The sequence below is a fragment of the Chroicocephalus ridibundus genome, chromosome 18 (assembly GCF_963924245.1).
Source record: "Chroicocephalus ridibundus chromosome 18, bChrRid1.1, whole genome shotgun sequence".
In the NCBI taxonomy this organism is placed as follows: domain Eukaryota; kingdom Metazoa; phylum Chordata; class Aves; order Charadriiformes; family Laridae; genus Chroicocephalus; species Chroicocephalus ridibundus.
This window is the reverse complement of record NC_086301.1, coordinates 3678809-3697594: the sequence shown is the minus strand read 5'-3', so window position 1 is coordinate 3697594 and position 18786 is coordinate 3678809. Positions and strand designations below refer to the sequence as shown.

General features: G+C 49.8%; 1 protein-coding gene across 2 annotated transcripts in view; it reads right to left on the bottom strand.

The window, feature by feature from the left end:
- Nucleotides 1–262: 262 nt before the first annotated feature.
- GRIK4 (glutamate ionotropic receptor kainate type subunit 4) overlaps nt 263–18786 on the bottom strand; it is a 203325-nt gene continuing 184801 nt past the window's right edge. The window contains exons 14-20 of one of the 2 annotated variants that reach the window (XM_063355167.1): nt 11928–12037; nt 9568–9741; nt 9262–9427; nt 7264–7489; nt 5707–5835; nt 2568–2686; nt 263–2043 (exon numbers count right to left, since the gene is read on the bottom strand). In XM_063355167.1, the coding sequence (XP_063211237.1) occupies nt 1678–2043; nt 2568–2686; nt 5707–5835; nt 7264–7489; nt 9262–9427; nt 9568–9741; nt 11928–12037 (1290 nt within the window). In that variant the 3' untranslated portion in view covers nt 263–1677. Of the gene's footprint in view, nt 2044–2567; nt 2687–5706; nt 5836–7263; nt 7490–9261; nt 9428–9567; nt 9742–11927; nt 12038–18786 lie in introns of those variants that run through there. The other variant, XR_010073621.1, reaches the window with a different exon arrangement.

Genomic DNA, 18786 nt, shown 5'->3' with positions numbered 1-18786 from the left:
GGTGGTTATGGGTACTTTCCCCCCTTACCACCACCTATCTTGGGCTTTCTTTTTTTGGCCTTCTCTTTTTTTCTCCCTTTTCCATTCAGCAACACCACAGGTGTGGACACACTCAGGCAGCAGAGCCCTGCTGCAGCCAAAGCACCTCTTCCCTTTCAGTGGGGAGATGTTGGGTTTCTCCCTGAGCAGATGGGGCTTGAACTATCTCACGACCTTTGTGAGTGTGGACAGGGAAAGAAAGAGGGAAAAAAAAAAAGCATGATTATACAAGGACATCTTTTATTTCAGTACATTCAAGACAAAAAGAAAAGAAAACAATTCAAGAACAGGATGTACCTTCAACTCAAGGCTTTATCTCCCCTGCCCCTCTCCATTGTCATCTCTTTCCTTTTACAATCAGAAATTGCATAGAATTTGTTTTTTCAATCAGAAAATTAAACTCATCAATGTAAAACCCACGTCTGTACCAAGCAGAGGGTGAGCTGCTGCTGTTGCTAGGGAAGTAAATATTTTCCTTGCACCAGATCCAGGGCTAATGGTTTTCTCAAATGCTGTGCGGCATCATCGCTGCCAGACAAGGGCTGTAAGTCACCCTCAAGGCTGAGGGTGCTCCGTGGGTCATGGACAAGGGGAGCTCACGAGCCTGGGGCAGAGCTCGGAGTCACTTGTTCGGGAACTTGCAGAGCACGGGCCATGGATGCTTTGGGGAGCCACAGTGGGCAGCAAACCCCACCTCCCTCGGCTGGTGGGAAAGGGCAGCCTTCCCCAGCACACCCCGCTCTCACCTGCTCCAGCCTCACCTTCCTCAAAAGGCTCCCCCCACCCACACCCCGAAAACAGAAAGGAAAAAAAAAGCAAAAGATAACCCCAGAAACTAAACAAAAGACACAGAACCCCTGAAATTCCAGGCGTTTCAAGGCCTCTTTGAGTTCACTGTGTTCGTTGGTTGGTTTTTGGCATTGCAATATATATATATCTATGTGTATATATATATATTTATCTATATATGTATTTTAACAACTCCTCAAATGGACTTTCAGCAAATGCTGCTTCTCACGGGGAGCGTGTCCCATCCCTCCTTCCCTCCCTCCATCCACCTGCCACACTCTGAAAAGGAAGAAGAGTTCAGCACCTGAGACCTGGTGCCTTGGAGACTAGGTCCTGACGTACCCAAACAAAACCAAAACAAAATAATGACTCCTCCCTTCCCGTCCCTTATCCGCGTCAAATAAAAAGACCCTCCCCCCCGCCCTTTGAGAACATCCCCCAGTTAAGTCTATGTGATGGGGAGACGGCGCCAGCGTCCTTTCTCCTGTCCTGGGGCGGAGAAGCTCCAAGTTCCCCTGGGTGGGCAATACCTGCTACCCCAGTTACCCGCCACGTCCCTCCTTCCCTCCTCGGAGCCAAGCGGTGGCACGGGGACAACCGCTGGAGCCAGGCCGGCTGGAGGAGCTCGCTCCTTCTGCGTCGGCTTCAGCGAGACGCGCGTCCTCTCGGACGCCGAAACCAAAGCTGTTCCTCTGTCCAGGCCCACGCGTCAGCCCAAAGGTCCGCCTTGCTCTGGAGAAGCTGGGTAACTGCTTTTAATTTAAAAACAAGTCGACATTGTACAAGTCCATGTTCTGTAAAATGGAACAGGACCCTCTCAGCCCACCCCAACGCCCCCCCGCCCCAGCGTTACTCGGGCTCGCTGCTGTTGGTGGTCTTTTCCCACTCCAAGCTCTCCTCGCTCTGGGCGGGCGAGCCCGCAGACGGCCGTGCCCGGAGCCCCTGAAACCTGCGGCACTCGGGGCACACTCGGATGTGCGTGCACCCTCGGGCAACCAGGGCAGCTTCTTGTGCCAGTCTTTGTGCCAGGGGATCTGGCTCGCCCCCACTGCACAGCTTGCCGTTGCTGAGCGTGGTTGTGCTGCGGGCTCGGCGTTCCTCTGGGATAACGGGGCGAGTCCGTATCATTCCCCCTCGCCTCCGACGAGGGTGGAAACTGTCCTTGCAGAGAATGATGTTGCGCAGCTCCGTCACCATTTCTTGGCACACCGACACCTGGAAGGCAGACCCGAGACATACTGCTCACCTAAGTAAGCTGCGAGCCCAGCAGCGCTGCATCTGCTCTGGATTCTGATGCCAAAGTGTTATGGACTCGGTCGTTAATCTGGCCACTGGATTTTGAAACCAACGCTTGGATATTCATGCTTGATTTAGCACAACAGATTGCACCTCTTTTCAGAGACCCTCCTGTATTCTGGATCCCCAAATCCACATGAGACCCAAACCCATGGCAGGTTCAATCCTCAGATGATCCTGTCTCCAGGAAAGGTACCTGGACATTGTACACAGCCTTGATCCCTTCAAAAGCCCTTGGAGCATCCCTACAGCCTAGGGATCTTAGTAGGAGTGCATGAGAAGCTCCTGAACGTCAGACCCTGCCCAATGCACCTAGCCTTCTCATTCCTCATAATGCTCATCTCAGCCTGGGTGTGTTACTTGCTCCAGAGCACTGCACTGCAGAGCACCCCGCCGATAGCAATAAACACACACTATCCCCTCAGGACGCTTTCAGGTCCTACCTCTGACTGTTCAGAGTGCCGAAGGCTCCACAAAAATTCCAGCATTGCCATAAAAATTGCTACGATTAAGCCACAGATGAGCACCACGAAGATTCCACCGATATTCTCCATCCCCAGGCCTACAGTAAAGCAGAAGAGACAATGCTGGGGAGAGGCAGACACAACATAAATTGCAAGCATCGCTGTACAGAAATCCCAACTCTTTGCTGTTTAGTTGGCATTGCATATACCCAGCCAGGGACCAAAAAACACATAGCCAGCACTGTCCTATTAATAGCTAACCGCATGACTCAGATGGCAAACTGGATGACTTGCAATAACTGCACGATCGAAGACGCGTTCTCAGAAATGATGATTTTGCAGATAAACAGCAAGTACATTGGAGGGAAGTACAAAGCAATTTGTGGACAAACTGAAAACAGGAGGAAAAAAAAGAGAGATCAATCGGGCACATTAATCCCTGCAAATTATTTACCCAGCTCTAGTTGCTTTGAACTTCGCAAAGGCAGATGAGCAATGTTGTTAAAGAAGCAGAGATGAAGAAGACAAGAAAGGGCTTTAAAGGAAGTTGGCACCAAGAAAAGCTCCTTTGATTGCATTACAAAGCGCTGGTGAAAAACGATTACAGCTGCTTGTATTGCAGTAGCAAGGAGAGGCTCCAAACAAAACCAGGACCCAACACTGTCTGGCACTATATGGTGACCGAGGGGGGTCCCTGCCACCCAGAACCTGGTTATGGGTTTGGTGCTCTCTTCCCAGCACCCTCTGGCCCATGAGGAGGAACCAACTCCTTCCATGTGAAAACACATCTCACATCCCTTGGACATACTGCTTGCAACAGGATGACTGCCATCTCTGCTGATCATAGGAGCCATTCAGCCACCCCACGCTTGTTCACCCCACAAATGCGCACATGCAGGCAGCCTCACGAGGGACTAGATCCCACGCACAGGAGCTGCCAGCCCTGTCCTACACAGTTTCCACTTCAGACAGCTTGTCAGTTGGAAGGAAAATCCACCCCTCAAGGACCTGGCCTGAGCTTTCCGTGTGCCAAGGCTGTCACCCTGCTTCCCACTGCAACCTGTGTCCCCAAAACCACAGCTGGTGCCTCCAACCCGGCGCCGCAGAACACGACCCTGTGAGGAGCCAGGGAGCAGCACCGGCCTCGGCACACGCAGTCCGAGAAACGGCTCTTCTCTTCTGTGCTTGCTGGTTTTTGGGTCTCAAGTGGACTGGGCCGCTGATTGGATTGATTACTAAAAAGCATGTGGTGCTTTGCACCGAGGTGACTGTAGGAGGCCATTACTCAACAAGAACATCTATAAAAATCTTCCTCTCCCCTCTGTAACATTAAATCAAAGTGTAAGAATCAATGATTTATTGACTTAATCTCTGCGTGGCTTTTAGACATAAAATCTCACCAAAATCCTTGTAAATCGCTGACCTGTTTTGTTCTAAAACTTAGCAGGTCACATTTCTCCCTCCTCCTCCGTCATTCTTTTGGCACTGCCTCTGGAGCAATCTAGTGACTCGGTAAATCAGCCCTTCGCAGAGAGATGCTCCCACTAAGACAGCAATTGCAGGGCAGAAAACACAGACTGCAGTTTAGACCCAAGATAAAGGCCATCCTCTCTTCCCAGCAGCTCTCAATTTTGAATTTAGGGCCAGTGCTTCTCTCTACATCCTTCTACCATTCTACTGGGGTGCCACCTCAGACACCAAGCTCACCTGAGAGATATTTCCTTCCTCCACATACACATACCACTACGCTACAGCCTTCCTCATTTCCCAAACTGAGAAATTGAGCCATGCTCACAAAAAAAAAGTACATTTCCAGTTATTTTAGGCATAAAAAGAAGTATCTAGGGGATGACTCTGTGCAAATCCTCCACTTCAAGGCTCCACATATACTTATGCACAGGGTTTTCAGAAAGATGTCATCTTTATCGCTCGACGAACAGGCTCAGGACTGCAGGACCGCACCACACCCATCACCATTACATAGTTCCCTGCACTGAGGCCGCAGAGGGCACAAAACAGCAGAAAAAACTTGTCCGGGGTCACAGAGCACGCCAGGTAGTGCCAGAAACAGCCCAGGAGTCTGCTTCCCAGCCACCCCCTTCCAAAGCCATCTCCAACCAGCCCACGGACCAGATTCCACTTCAGAGTTGCCTTTTGCACAGTCCAAGGAGGAAATGACTCCCATGTGCCTGCTTGCCTTCAAAAGCAACTTCTTTAATAGCTTATCACCTTGCCCTGAGGCCTGATGTCTTGCATGGGGACAACACCTTCTGCCTCGAGACTAACAGCCCAGGCAGCCCGTGGTGCAGCACTGCCCAGGAGGGAGCATGGCTCACAGGTCACATCCAGCCTAGCTCACAAACTGCCCAGACACACGCCTACTCCTACTGCAATGTCAGGGAAACAAGAGAGCTACCACAGACCCAGCTTGGCTCTCCGTCTCTGCTCTCAGAAAGATCAGAAGACTGTCCTTTCAATGGGGGGACCCGCTGGCCTCCCAGAAAGCACTTGCTGAGGAAAGGGCGACTGCCAAAACTAAAAAATGCAGTAACTGCGTTAAGCTGGCAACTGCTGTCACACTGGGACATCAGTCTAATGTGGTAGCTTTTATGGCAATTTGCATAGCATTACCCAAAAGAATTTGCTCCTCAGTTTACAGATGTACTAATAAAGTCCTTGTGTCCCTTCCCTCGGCTGTTTAAAAGGCGCTTTCACTTGGAGCCATTAACCAGCGGGCCTGTGGTGGAGATCCATCTCCCTTGAAGGAACCCAGGATTTTGGTCTGATCCCGTTAGCCATCCATTTTCCCATGTAATGCTGCAGACATTCATTAGAAGCTAATTTACCCTCCATATGCCTCCAATATTTGTCATTTGGTTGTTCCCGCTATCTTTGCCCCAGGCAAAAACACACAGCATGAGGCACAGCAGAGCTGTTTGGCTTTCTCCTTGAATTGTGAAGGAAGGAATCTCAGGTCAGAAGAAGGGGAAAAAGTAATTTTCAGGCAGAAAACCTGGCAGCGCTCACGTGCAGATGGATGTTCATCCTTATGCTGCTGGCGAGGATGCTTCTACCGCCTGGTCCCTTCAGCATGCTACCGGAGAGTGGCGTGGCTTACCTTTGGCTCTGTGGTCCTCCTCTTTGGGGCACTTCCCTCCTTCCCACCATTTCCGCTTCAGGATCTCCAGGCGGTTGTTCTCTTGCAACTGGAGAATGGCCAGGTCGAACTCATCGCGAAACACAGAGCCTGCAACACCAAGAGGTAGGCGGTAAGGCACCGCCTCGGCCAGCCTTCCTCCCCACCACGATGCCCTGCCAGTGTGCCCAGCTACAAAAGCTCTTCTGTGAATGGTTTGGAAGGGACTTTAGTCCACGTAAGCCCTTGAAACCTGCAGCCTCCCTGCTGGGACTGTCAACTGGGACTGTCAACTACTTCATGTCACTTGCAGATGGTAATTTTGCCTGTCCAAGACCCACATAGGGCATTTAAAGAGGTCCATTACAAGGAGGAACTTTGGCTTCATGGGTAGGGGCTGAACAGGCAGTTCAGCATTGACTGCTGCTCCTCCAGACCACTGAGGTCCCTCTCCTGTCATCCCGCCTCTAACTTCAACCTTGCTCTAACGCTCCTTCCCTAAAACTGGTGCACTGCAACAGCACCAAGTTCAACATACACGCAAGCCTAAACGTTCTTGGGTAGAGGAGGCTCAGTCCCGCGCTCGGTACTGAGCTCTGCTGCAGTTTTCATGATGTCTGCTGTCGGAGATTCCGAAGCAGGGCCGTGGGAAAGACCGCAGCTCTCCTGGTAACTCTGCACTATTGTCCCAGCGAGCAGCTTTCTGCTCTTCTTATCTGCTACAGTTTCACTGTTTAACAAGACAATGTCAGAACAAATTTAGTCCTGAAAGTAAGGATTTGTACTCACGATCAGGTTACTGTGACTTTACAAGCTGACGCATGTTAGCTAAACTATAGTGACTGACTGTGTGATGGTTCTTATGCAATTCCGCTTAACTTTGTATTGCTAAGTGCAGGTGCTTAAAGGTCAGGAACAAGGCTTCCTGAGCCTTCGAGACTGGCCGAAAGATCAGCCGATTGCTTGGAATAACAAATACTACATCCTTTTTCTGTGCCGCCCTGGGAGATGATGTTCTGTTGCTAGCTCTCATATTTGAAAGACAAAAACCCTGCATTTGTTAAACGTGATTATTAACTGAGATAGTCACTGAATTGCCCAATTCTCTGTCCTGGAGTTTTAAGAAACATCAGCTGTTAAGAAGCTTGTGCTAAAAACTACAAGAGTTGAAACAGTATTACTTCTACAGCACTTTGAGATAAAACAAGGAGCACAAAGCGATTCAAAAACACTGGTTCAAAAGGGAAACAGTCAGCAAAGCGCACATATGCAGAAAATAAGCAGCAATTTTGAAACATCTTTCACATGAATTATTTAAAGAGCCGCAGTTGCGTGTCACATGGCTCTGGAACAGAGCAGGGTCTCGCACATCTGGCTCTGAGCAATTCAAATGTATTTGATTTTCCTCCTGAGACAAAAAAAATGACCCTGGGCAGAGCTGTGAGACGTGACATTGGCTTTAGAGCCGGTTCAGCCTTTCAAATGCTCCGGTCCTCTGCCGACAGCTGAGAAGGACTAGAATTTTTCTTCACTGCCTACCGACGGGCATGCCAATCCCGTAGCCCTTGGTGTCCAGAAGGCCCCCGACCTGCGTGAGGTTGCAATTGCGCTGACGATAATACTCGTTCATGGTGGATTCCAGCAGGAAGGCGTAATTGGAGTTCAGCACGCGCGCAATCCCTTCCTCCGTGCTCTTCACAAAGACGCTTGGCTGCTTGGAGTACATGTAGTTCCACATCCGCTGGTACGTCTGGTAGCGGGAGTTCTGCAGGAGAAAGGAGGCAAGCGCAGCTAAGGTGGGAACGTCCTGCTGTTAACACAAACCCCAAATTAGACACCACTATGAAAAGGCCACAATGGGGAAAGGAGTCAAAGCAGGTCTGGTGCCAGGTTCAAAAAGGATTTAGATGCCTAACCTCCATTTATTCCAATGAGATTTAGAGGCCCGAATATCTTGGTGGATTTGAGACTTTGTTGGCAAAGCTGGGCATGAAATGCATGCCTAATTCCAATAGGTTCCAGCAAAGCTCTCTGCATAAATTCAAGTTTTGAAAAACACGTATTTTCCATAACAGTATATCAAAAATACACAAAAAAGGCAGAATAAATAGCTTGTGCATGGCTGATTTAAACCACGGAATTCTCCCTGTAGAGCTCGCACCCTATCGTCTCTCACCGTAACCTTGTGCTTATCACTTCACCAGCATTAGAGCCAAACACCGTCACCCTGAGAAGGGCGCTGAGGGCTGGGGGCTGCACCAAAGTTCTTTGGAGTCTGCTGCTCCCTGAATCCAGATTCTGGTTCACCCCCTCGTAAGGCAAATCAAAATACCTGCTTAAGAGAACTGGAATCTTTTCATTGACTGCAGTAAACTAAAGCTCAACTAGCCCCAAATCCTCAGACTTTGTTGGTGGTTGAACCAGAGGCAAATGGATCCCAACATAGTTTAAACATTGCAAATGGAACATCTTTCGCTAATTCCTTCTCTGATACCAGCGACTCCAGCACCCGCCAGGCAGCGCAAAGCCACAGTCGGGTTTTTAAACTTGAAAGCCTTCCTGAAAAGAACTGAGTGAGTGCCTCGTACAGAACCACCTCAGTCACTTGGGCACTGTTCAACTCATTTTAGATGTATCGTTCTGCTTAAAAGTAGCTTTATGCCAAACCCTTAAGGGTGTAAAGTTGGGCTGAAAAGCTCAGGCTTACTCGAGAGATTTCTCGGGCTTCCCAATTCAGTTCAGACTCAGAGGTGGGAAAAAAGTGAGAAAAGCTTTCTCTCCCCTCAGAATTTCAACAAGTAATAAATAAATAATCCTCAAGCAGTTCTTTGTGCATTCAGAGCACTGCAGAAAAGATCCACTCATTTATTTCCCTTCTGAATAAAGCAGGGAAGATAAAAATTAAATTGGGCTAAATGGCACGCATAAGTTTGCATACACTTGACTTTTTTGTGTTTGGTGCCAATGACCACACACAGACTCCAGCACTTTGACATACGCTAGCCTACCTGGGGTTTGCAAACATTTCTTTGCTTACCCAACCTGAGGAACTCTCTTGTAAAAGCTGAAATCACATCAAAACCGCATAGACAGCCATGGAAATTTGACTGGAAATGCTCCTCTCCTGAAGACTGTATTGTGTCTTCGCTGTGACAGAAGGATGCGTACCACTTTCCCACCCACGCGGTGACACTCCAAGTGTTCAGTTGCTTTCTAAGCCCAAGCAGGAAAATCTGCTCCCCCAGGGTCCAGCACAGATGTCCTGACCCTAGTCCTCCAGCACCCCAAGAGCATGCCAGCCGCTGTGTTAGAAAATCCTGCCTTCCCTGTCCTCCCCACCATTCATCCCACCGTCACCCACTGTGGATCTGCCCGGTCCTGTGCAAGCAAGCAGCCAGCAGTCTCTCCAAAGGTCCAGAAACCCTGTGCCAGAAACTGGAATGAAACAGCCACGACAGGCTGGGGTGACTGATTAAATCTGATTAAAGGGTGCCCTCTGCACTCCCTACCCCGGGTTAGCAAAAGAACGGGGTTTACTTGGAAGAAGGTCATGCTGGAGCCGCCGTGAATGGTGCCGTACTCGATGGCTGTCTGGTCAGCCAGGTCATCTACGGATTCGATGGGGACGTCCATCCGCTGCACGGTGAGGAAGGCTGCCAGGTTGGCCGTGTAGGAGGAGATGATGATCAAGGTGAACGCCCACCTACAGAAAGGGGAAGGGAAGATGGGGACTCGAGATTTACCCACGGACTGAATCTGATCTCCATCTCCACCCTCCACCTGCTTCTGCCCAGAAAAGACCCACAGAGAAGCCTCCCTTAAGAGGGGGGCTGCCCTCCTTACCAGACTCCGCTGACACAGCGTGTGGATAATGCCTGGGGGGCAATGGTGGAGCCTTGCTGCATGAACCCCCCAACTGGGAACCACAAACTGTTGCCGAGAGAGTACTGGTTCACGAGAAGATTGCATCGGCCTTGCGAGCAGGGGTGGGGGCTGTACCACTCATACGGCGTCAACCTAGAATGACAAGAAATGGGTAGCTCAGGTAATTCACTGGGAAATGAGGCACTTTGGAGAAAAATAGTAAAAAAAGAAAAGCTGTGAAGCCCTAACTCTCCTGGAGGCAGATTTTTCTGAGGAGGAAACTCTTTGCTGTCAATTGATGCCCAGGGCTCAGAGCTGTATGAAATGCTTGCTCTAAGGCTCAGACGCCAGAAGCTTTCCTGTAAAGATTTGCAAAAGTTTTGAGAGGCTCTGCCGAAAATCTGGGCATGGGCTGGGGGGAGACTGGAGCCCTGTGTGCAGATTTGTACCACAGACAACCACAACAAGAATTCCAGATACACATGGACTTGATGTGAAACTGAAAACAAACATCTTGGGTTGTGTTCCCTGCTGGAGAATGAGCACCAATGGGAAGTTCAAAAGTGAAGTGTGTGAGACCTGACTGCATGATACCACCAAGAAAAAAATAACTGCAAATGGCTGCTCTGAGAAGGTCTGATTGCCCCAGCAAGGTCTAGGTCCCGGATTTAGTTTGAAAACAAGTGCTGGTGTTTCAAAGCATCACACACTTTCATCGCTCACAGGGACAGGACAGAGGTGGAACTCTGAAATAACTGCCAGCCTGTCACGGAAGCGGCTGTAGCCTAGCTCTCATTTTTTGCTGTTTCCAATCCTCAGTTCCCTGGTTGCTAAGAAAGTCTTCTAATTCCTATTCTGCAGTTCATTATACTGCTAATGGTTAACAAAGCTGGTGCCTGGGAGGGTCATTTTGGGGATACTGCCAATACAGCTGCAGGACTCTGCCAGCTTATGCAGCATTTAACAAAAATCAGGTGTTTATTTTCATTTCTGTGTCTCCTACCTCACTGTGATGCCAGTGAAGTGGAGGCTATTTCCTGCAGACTTTCTATGGTTGGATCAAACACTGGCAGTAAAAAAACTGCTCTGGGAGAGGCTTCTGCAACTCACAGGGTCAAAAGCTCCTTATTGCTGAGCAAAGCAGAAAGCAGCGTCCAAACCTCCATCTCCAGCAGGAAGCCGTGTAAAGGCAACGTTTTGGAGGATCATGTTTAAAACATGATGAGGGGTCTAAAGGGGCACCACATCTCAGTCCACACAGAGTACCAGACTGCATTATTCAATGGATTCTTCAGAACTACGCTTCTGAGGCTCTAACAGCATTCAGAGGAACCACTAAAGCCCGGTCAGATGACAACTTCATCCATGCCAAGGGACCCAGTGACAGCACAGCTCCAATTTTTGTAATGAGAATTGAGTATTAACCATGTCCTGAAACAGCCTTCAAGCCCTGAGCACGTCATTGGTACACATTGCCAGGACACAGCTCAACTCCATCTGAAAAGGCCCATCTATGCCACCAACGACAAGCAGTTTGTTAGGAGGTCAGGAAAAACAGCATCGGAGCACGGACCCTGGGCCTCAACAGGAAACACGCTGCAGACAAGCACTCAGTGATGTATTTTAAGGCTGATTTAAATTAGTCATAGGGAAACGGAACTGAGAGCTGTCAAGCGAGGCTCTGCACATCAACCAAGAGGCTGTTGAAGGCTATTAATGAACTTTCTTTTTCTGTACACACTGGGTTCTACAGGGCCAGAGGAACCAAACACCACCACTGGAATTCTGGAACTTGCGTTAGTATCTCTGAATGCATTTGCTGGTACCTGCCAACCTCCACCCTTCCTGCTCAAGGCAAGTGCTTGGTTCATCTGTTGCAGATCAAGCATCGACAGGGAGCAGCCCCACGTGCACAGCACCAGCCCCACTCCCAAACCCCCTCCCCACCCTTGCCACGCAGCTCTCGGCGCCCGCACCCACTGCTGTGGCCACGCTCACTCCCAAATCACAGCACACTGCCCACCCTGTCACAGCCATAGAACCATAGAATCCTTTCGGTTGGAAGAGACCTTTAAGATCATCAAGCCCAACCGTTAACCTGGCCAGCCAGGGGCTGCCATATGCATCGGTGACACGCCTCTGCTGACAGAGTCCCCAGTCCCCAGCTGGTGGAGGGCAGGGGGCTTGGGACGCTTCTGTCCCCCTTACTGCACCCTCCAAACTGGTGACCCGGAGGATGTCCCCCTGCCCAGCCCCTCACCATGCATCCCCCCCCGGGTGTGGGAGCGTGACGCTAGGTGGCACCTCGAGGAAGGAAAAGGCACTGCCAGCCACATTACCGAGCGACCAAGAAGAGGACGCAGCTGACAGCCAGGTAGGCGAGCAGCATGAAGAGCCAGACGCCGGGGGAAAAGGGATCCAGGAACGAGAAGTAGCCAGGTTTGCGGCCCTGAAAGGGAAACAAAAAGGAGTTTGAGCTGCTTGTATTTCTATAAATTAAGTAGTCCATTCTGAAAATGACACAAAGAAACACACGTGCCTTGATGCTGACAACTGGTGGGAGCAACAAAGGGAAATAAAGTAAACGCGGCTTTGCAAAAGCCTTGCAGGGGAAACGGGCTGCAGCAAATGCAACAAATGACCAAGTCCAGCAGCATCTCCCCCCTAGGATTCATCTCCTAAGACTATTCTTCTCCCCACCTCTGCCACTTTTGTTCCTCCAGGCAAACAAAGAGCTGAATGGACAGAAAAATCGAGATAATTGCAGGGCTCTGCCCTCCCCAAGGCAGGATGTGCTGCACCCCTCGCCTGCTCCCCGTCTGCAGCCCTTGGCCACCCAAGCAGGCTGCCCACCACGCTTGCCGGGCAGGAGGGGGCACCCTCCTGAGCAGGGAGGTGGCTGGGATCCTCTGCATGAAGCAGAGTGGGGGAAAAAAATATTTTCGTGCAGAAAAAGGGAAAAAAAAAAAGTTTGCAATATTTCTGGTTTTCTTCCTTCAGCCTTGAAACATTTCTTCTCTACAAAACTCAATCAAATTATTACTTTTATCTCAGGGAACACGATATTTTTATCTCCAGGATGCGTCAGAATCTCCTGTTTTTTCTCAGCAAACCACCTTTCCTTGAAAAGTAAGGCCAGACTGCAAAAAAAAAAAAAAACAAAAAAAACCAGGCTGATCTTCTCTCAAAGTACCTTAAATTTTTACAAGGACACTGCTACCACTGAAATCCCATCAAATTTAGCAAAATCTGAGCAAAGAAAGGATTGGAGGATACATTTCTAGGAGAAGGACCTCAAAAGCTGAACACCTGCCGTTCTGGTGAGCCTGCTTCTCCCACCACCACCAGCCCTGCGTGTGCAGCCCCCCGGCAGCACAGCCTTCTCCAGGGTGGAAAGGGCAGCCACACTACTTGTCCTCTGAGCACGCTCAACGCCACCATGGAGGACATGGGGAGAGGTCACAGGAGCCCGTATCCTCTGCCCCGAACCACAAAGTCAGTCCTGGCACCACAAAACCTCAAGCTCTACGTTTTCCCCAAGCACCTGTAACCGGGAAGTTCCCCACGAGTCACAGCTCCTGCGAAGGCTTTTATTGTAAAGCCAGAGTGGAAACAGCCTTTTATCACACTCGGCCAGGCTGTCAGCGTATTTCTTACTGGCACCTTGCTCTGTTGTGCGCCGAAAACGTCTATCACTGTTTGCTCAATGCAGCCCACTCCAGCAGCCGTTTCCCAGCACTTCCAGCACGGCAGCTGCTCCGCTGTAGTTTGCTCACTTTACACCAAAGCTGCTGCCGGGGATCAGCTTTGACACACAGAGGCCTCATTTCCCCCTAGTCCACTGCCTTACCCTGCCCGTCTGTGACACCACGTAAACTAATAATAGTAATAAATAACACCTAACTTCAATTGCCATAGGAAACCCAGAGCATCAAAGACCGGAGTCCTGACATTTTAGAGCTGTGCTTAATCCAAAGGTGGTGGATAATTTTCTGGTTTCACAGAAGTCCCCACAAAACATAGCTGCTTTTTCTTTTTTTCCCTTCCCCAGACTCAGAGCAGCACTTTAAATTCCATTTCCATTAAAGAACACTGTTTTACTACTGAAGTATGCCTAATCTTATGCAAAACCTGAATTTCACAAGGTCTTGGTAGTTCTTCCGAAGACTAAATTGTTGCTAGAAAAGGCAATAGTTGTTGCACAGAAATCTTCCTCTACTAAAAATATCTAGGATACTGTGATATTCTCAGCTCCAGTCACCAGCTGGGACCGTAAAATCTCAGAAACCTTCTACAGCAAACTCTGTCCTTCACAAAATGAAGAACCACCACACCGTAACATCCTATCTCTGTATCCTTAAGGACAAGATGAGTTTGAGCTTGGGATCTATATTAGAACTTTTAGAGAATCTGGCTTATTAAGCTTTTTAATAAATAGATGAGTTAAGAATCAGTGGTCCAGACCATTCTGCGTCCATTTTCAGATCAATTTAAAGTCACTTGCCAAGCAAAGGTTCAGGTTCTCCTGGGTGTAATTCCAGAGTCTCTCTTTAAGACAAGGTCTCTCTTCCATGCCCAGGTATCGTACAGTGCTTGGTATAAGCAGGTGAGGTACAAACAGTGAAAGACACTACCTTCTTTTTTTGTCCTTTTCCCTTTTTTTGGTCTATTGCTGCTGTGTTCTGCTTTTCCTTATATTTCTCCCAGAAACCCAGAGAGAGACAAGTGACTGCTACAGCCAGCACCTGGGCTCCAACCAAGGGCATTCAGAGACACAGACACTGCTGGAAACGACACCCCCAGCGTCCCGGAGGGACTCACATTTCCAGTAACCCTTTGCTCACCTTGCTGGAGCTCCTCTTGCTAGTTCAGAGAGGTGAGACCGTCTCACGCATCCGCAGGCCCTGAAGTGTGCTCCCTCTGCACTTCTCGCTCATCCCATACAGAGGATCACGGACTTTTCGATGCCAACGGGAAGGCAAAGGTAGTGATCTCAAAGCTCTTCTGCGACCACATGGCTTTCCTGGATGCCCTACAGGCCCCTGCTTCCCTTTTTCATCTAGAGCTAAACTGGCGCAGCTGCCTCTCTTCTCCCACAGGTGTTTACACACTCAAGAATGAAGCGAGGCAATGGGAACCTGCAAGGTGTGGAGGGCACCATCTGCCTGAGCAGATCATCCCGGGCAGCTTATCCCTGCCCGGCATTCCAGAGCTGGCAGGAAAATCCCAGGCACTGGTGGTGCCTTGGCTCTTACTCCCTCGTGAGATGCTCCTGTAACAAAGTTCCTTTCTGTAATTAAGGCCTTGATGATGTCTTCTGTATGTTTCTGGGGCAGTTTGTCAATAAATTACGCTCATTAAGGAAATTGCGTTGGAAGCTTTAAGTCTCAGGCTTGGCAATGACTCTCTCCTGTGACTTTACAGTAGTAGTAGTTCTGGTTCTTTTCAGCTACAGTCATTTTCAGGCTGCTGCTACATATTCTTTTCATTCACAGTTGTGGATAAGAATAAAGATATTCTGTTCCCATGGAGGGCACAAACTCTCTCTTATCTGTCTGTTTTGAAGACAGGAATGACAATATCTGGAGTCTGTCAGATATTTTTAGCCGGTCCCAATACAGCTTTGTTAATTGGAAGAGCTATTTTTCCTGGAATGGTAATGTTCAAAATGTCCAATAATCGATGAAGGCCTCCTGCAAATCCTCAGATGGACGCAAGAGAGATTCATTTGCCCTCCTCTGTCATTCCTGGAAGTTTTCATTTTCAGATAGAGAGAACCAGTTTTCTGGGCAGGTACCCGTGACTGAAGAGTCTGAACGTGCAGGACATCTGGGAAGAGGAGGAGGAGCAGAACTATATGGGCATGGATCTGGATCCACCCGTGTTCGGGTCCATAAGACACCTCACACCCTGCCTGCCCTGCACACACAGAGCCTGAAGGGACCCCAGTGCTCTCCAGTTCCCTCTCACAGAAACAGTCGGCCCTACCTACACCATTTCTCACAGACATTTCTCCCTAAAAAAGGCAGGCAGGAGAGCTCGCTTCTGGTCCTGTAAGTCAGAAGGAAAGCAAGAAAACTCAGCCTGGCAAGGCAGAAACGTTGACGCGTGCTAGGCGTAACTGCAGTCATTTGGTCTCACCAAAACAAAGAGTGCACATTGTAGGATGACCATGTCTGATCCAGATGCAGGTCCAGATCCCTCCCTCTCCAGGGTTCTTTCTCTGCAGTCTATAAGCAAAACCCAAGCACAGGCAGCTGGGAATCTAATCTAGCTGGGAAAAGCTAATTTGGGGTCACCGGATGATCCACAACCAACAGGGCAACGCATACCATGGTCCTGGGCATGCCTGGGCCAGCGGTTGCTCCATCCCTGCTCCAGGGAAGCGGGAGGCTTGCTGGCAGAGCAGCAAGGGTTGTCAGGAGGGCGCTCAGCTCCTCTCGGCTCCTCTGCCTCGGCTGTCAAGCCTCCTCTGGCAGGAATGAAGGAGCTATTCATTTGGTCCTTCCCATTTCGTGTCTCTTCTGCAGCAATCAAGTAGAAACACTTCAAGCCTCAGTTCACTTGGCCTAAACTCAGCTATTCCAGTGTACTCACCAAATCTACATTTTCTCATCTTAAAGTAGAGCACAGTAAGGACTTTCAGGGCTGATGGGCCAGAATCATGTGCTTGATAGTCCCTCGCTCCCTGCCATAGAGGCAGGTAGGTGAGCAAAAGCGTGTGTATGCTACACATAAACCTGACTTTCAACATCCCTCCGTGCAGAAATGGCACGGGGCACCTTATTTCAGCCCTCTTCCAAGCAGAGTGACTGCTCAGGACTCGTGATCCATCTCCTGCCTTCCACAGGTCCCACCAGCTGGTCAGAATGGGAACATAATAAAACAAAGCAAGCCTTTTCTCTTAGCAGCCTGCAAGTCAGAAAGCCTATTAAGAGTCCCCGTGTCAGAAATCCTTACTTGATTATATCACAACAAGTGAAATTGAGAAAAATGACAGCTCCATTTAAAGCTGCCATATTTGGTTATGTGTGATAAGAGACACGCACTGTGGTGGCGGGGTGGGGAGGAGAAAGGGGGGAGAAATCATTTGCCACCGGAGTTACATGGAAATTAAAATAAAATATCACACTGGGAGGAACCCAGGGTGTGGAGGCAACTCCTCAGCAAGAGATTCATTTGTGGTTATTTATTAGGCTAGGTCTGATCTGCGCTGTGATTAACACACGTCAGCTGCAGGTTTTGACATTGCGGAGATGTTTGTGGGGTGGGGAAGGGAAGGGAAGGGAGGGACCGGAGCAGAGGGGGCTGTGGGGCTGCCTTCCGCTGCTCTGCAAACCACATCCTTAAAGAAAAAACAGAGCAATTAGCTATCTTGCCTGTCCTTGTTAAATAAATATTTACCAACTTAATTAGTTAATTGCTGCACAGCGCTCAGAATCTCTCCTCGAGCTAAGCAGGAAAGGTCTGTGCAAAGAGGGGCCAAGTTCTGTGGAGGGAAGAGGGGGCTCCGAGCTTCCCTGCCAGGGAGACCCCCCTGCTCTCGGGGAGGGCAGGAGCCCAGCCCACCCCTGCCATCACTCCTCGTGGCCTCAATGCAGCAGAGTGGGGCTTGTTGTGGGGTGACTTGACCCGGGAGATACCCTGCGTCTCCCTTGCAAGCCCCCTTGGGTCACTGGGCAGCTCCCCCACTCAAAGTCCTAACTGGGTCCTTTGTTGGGCAGCTGAAGACCAAAGTCCTGACCGACGGCAGGGAAGTATTTGCCCCACGCTTTTTAAGACTGTAATTATTAATCCTGTTCGGTTTGGTAAATACCTAAAGGGCAGGCTGGAACATAGCTGTGTTGCGTTACTCTGGTACCAGCACAAGCAGCAGATGGTCCCTGCCCTGAAGAGCTTACACTCTAAGTAGATGTGTCAGACACATTTCTATCGAGCTCGCGCAGAGGCAGCAGCAAATGCCTTGCACTTATAGAGCAGATCACATGCAAACCCTGCACAAATATTCCTGTGTTTCCTCTGGAGGGAGCAACATCGGCCTCATGCTGTTCAGGGAATGATGCCTCGTTAAGGGACTTGCTGAAGGTTATGGTGTAAATCAGAGGCAGAGCACGCATGGTGCTCAATCCCCAAACCTTAAAAATGCATGCGAGAAAGCAAGAAACTCGATTATAGTCCCAGACAAGAGATACTAGTAGAAACACCTCCCGATCCAAGGGCAGCTGGTGGTGTGAAACAGCAAGAGCAGTGGGGATGGGCCAGTTCCATTTGATTTCCCGGTGTCTGACCCTGTTTGATCAGTTAAGTCATTGATCCTCAATTCTGCACGTACCAGAGGAAACAGAATTTTAACTAGATTTTAATTACTTGTTTGTTCTTGGCAGGAGCCGCTCAGCACAGGGAGATGTATGCGCAAGTTTGTTTATGTTCATACCAAACGCTGCATCCTTAACAGCCTCGCGAATGGAGCCGGGGGGCTGGGACAGGCAGCTTTAATTGTCCTATCCTTTTGGCTGCTATTGTTGAGCTGACGGGAAACCAAGACTGTAATTCACGTCGCACTCGGCACCGTGCAGAGCCCGTTTCCAAAATGCAGATTGGGAATAACATGACATCCTGTTGCAAAGGAGCTGGCTGCCAGAGCTCGCCTCCTGTGACACCGGGAAACCGGGGGCTTTGCCTGGCTCATACGGAAAAGTCTGTCCTCTCCTCTTCTACGAGAATTTAAGACAAGGAGTGTTGTCTAAGCAAAGACACGACACAACGCCCTGTAGGTACTTGCACATGTGAATCCCTGGGCAGATTGGCAGCTGCTCTGCTCCGAGCCGCCGCCTGACCTGCCTTTCGGGCAGCCGTGGCTAACCACACTGCTGCTGCTGGGGTCGCAAAAGATTACTGAACACAGCAGAGCAACAACCAGAGATAGCTGCCAAACAACAGTGTGCCTCCCTTCTCGCTCCTCCCGAGCCAATGCAGGTGCAAGGGGGACCGAGAGCACCTGTGCAAGGCAAGGAGCACCCTAAGAGAGTAAGGAGCCATCCTCGGGCTGCAGGGCCCGCCGATCTTTAGGGTGAACAACTGAGAGGAGGCAAATGAGAAGGGCTGAGAGCAGAGAAACAGAGCCCATGCGGGGCATGGAGCTAAATACCCACGGCGGAGTTCAGCCTGCCGCCCTGCCTGCCCCCCAACAGTGCCATT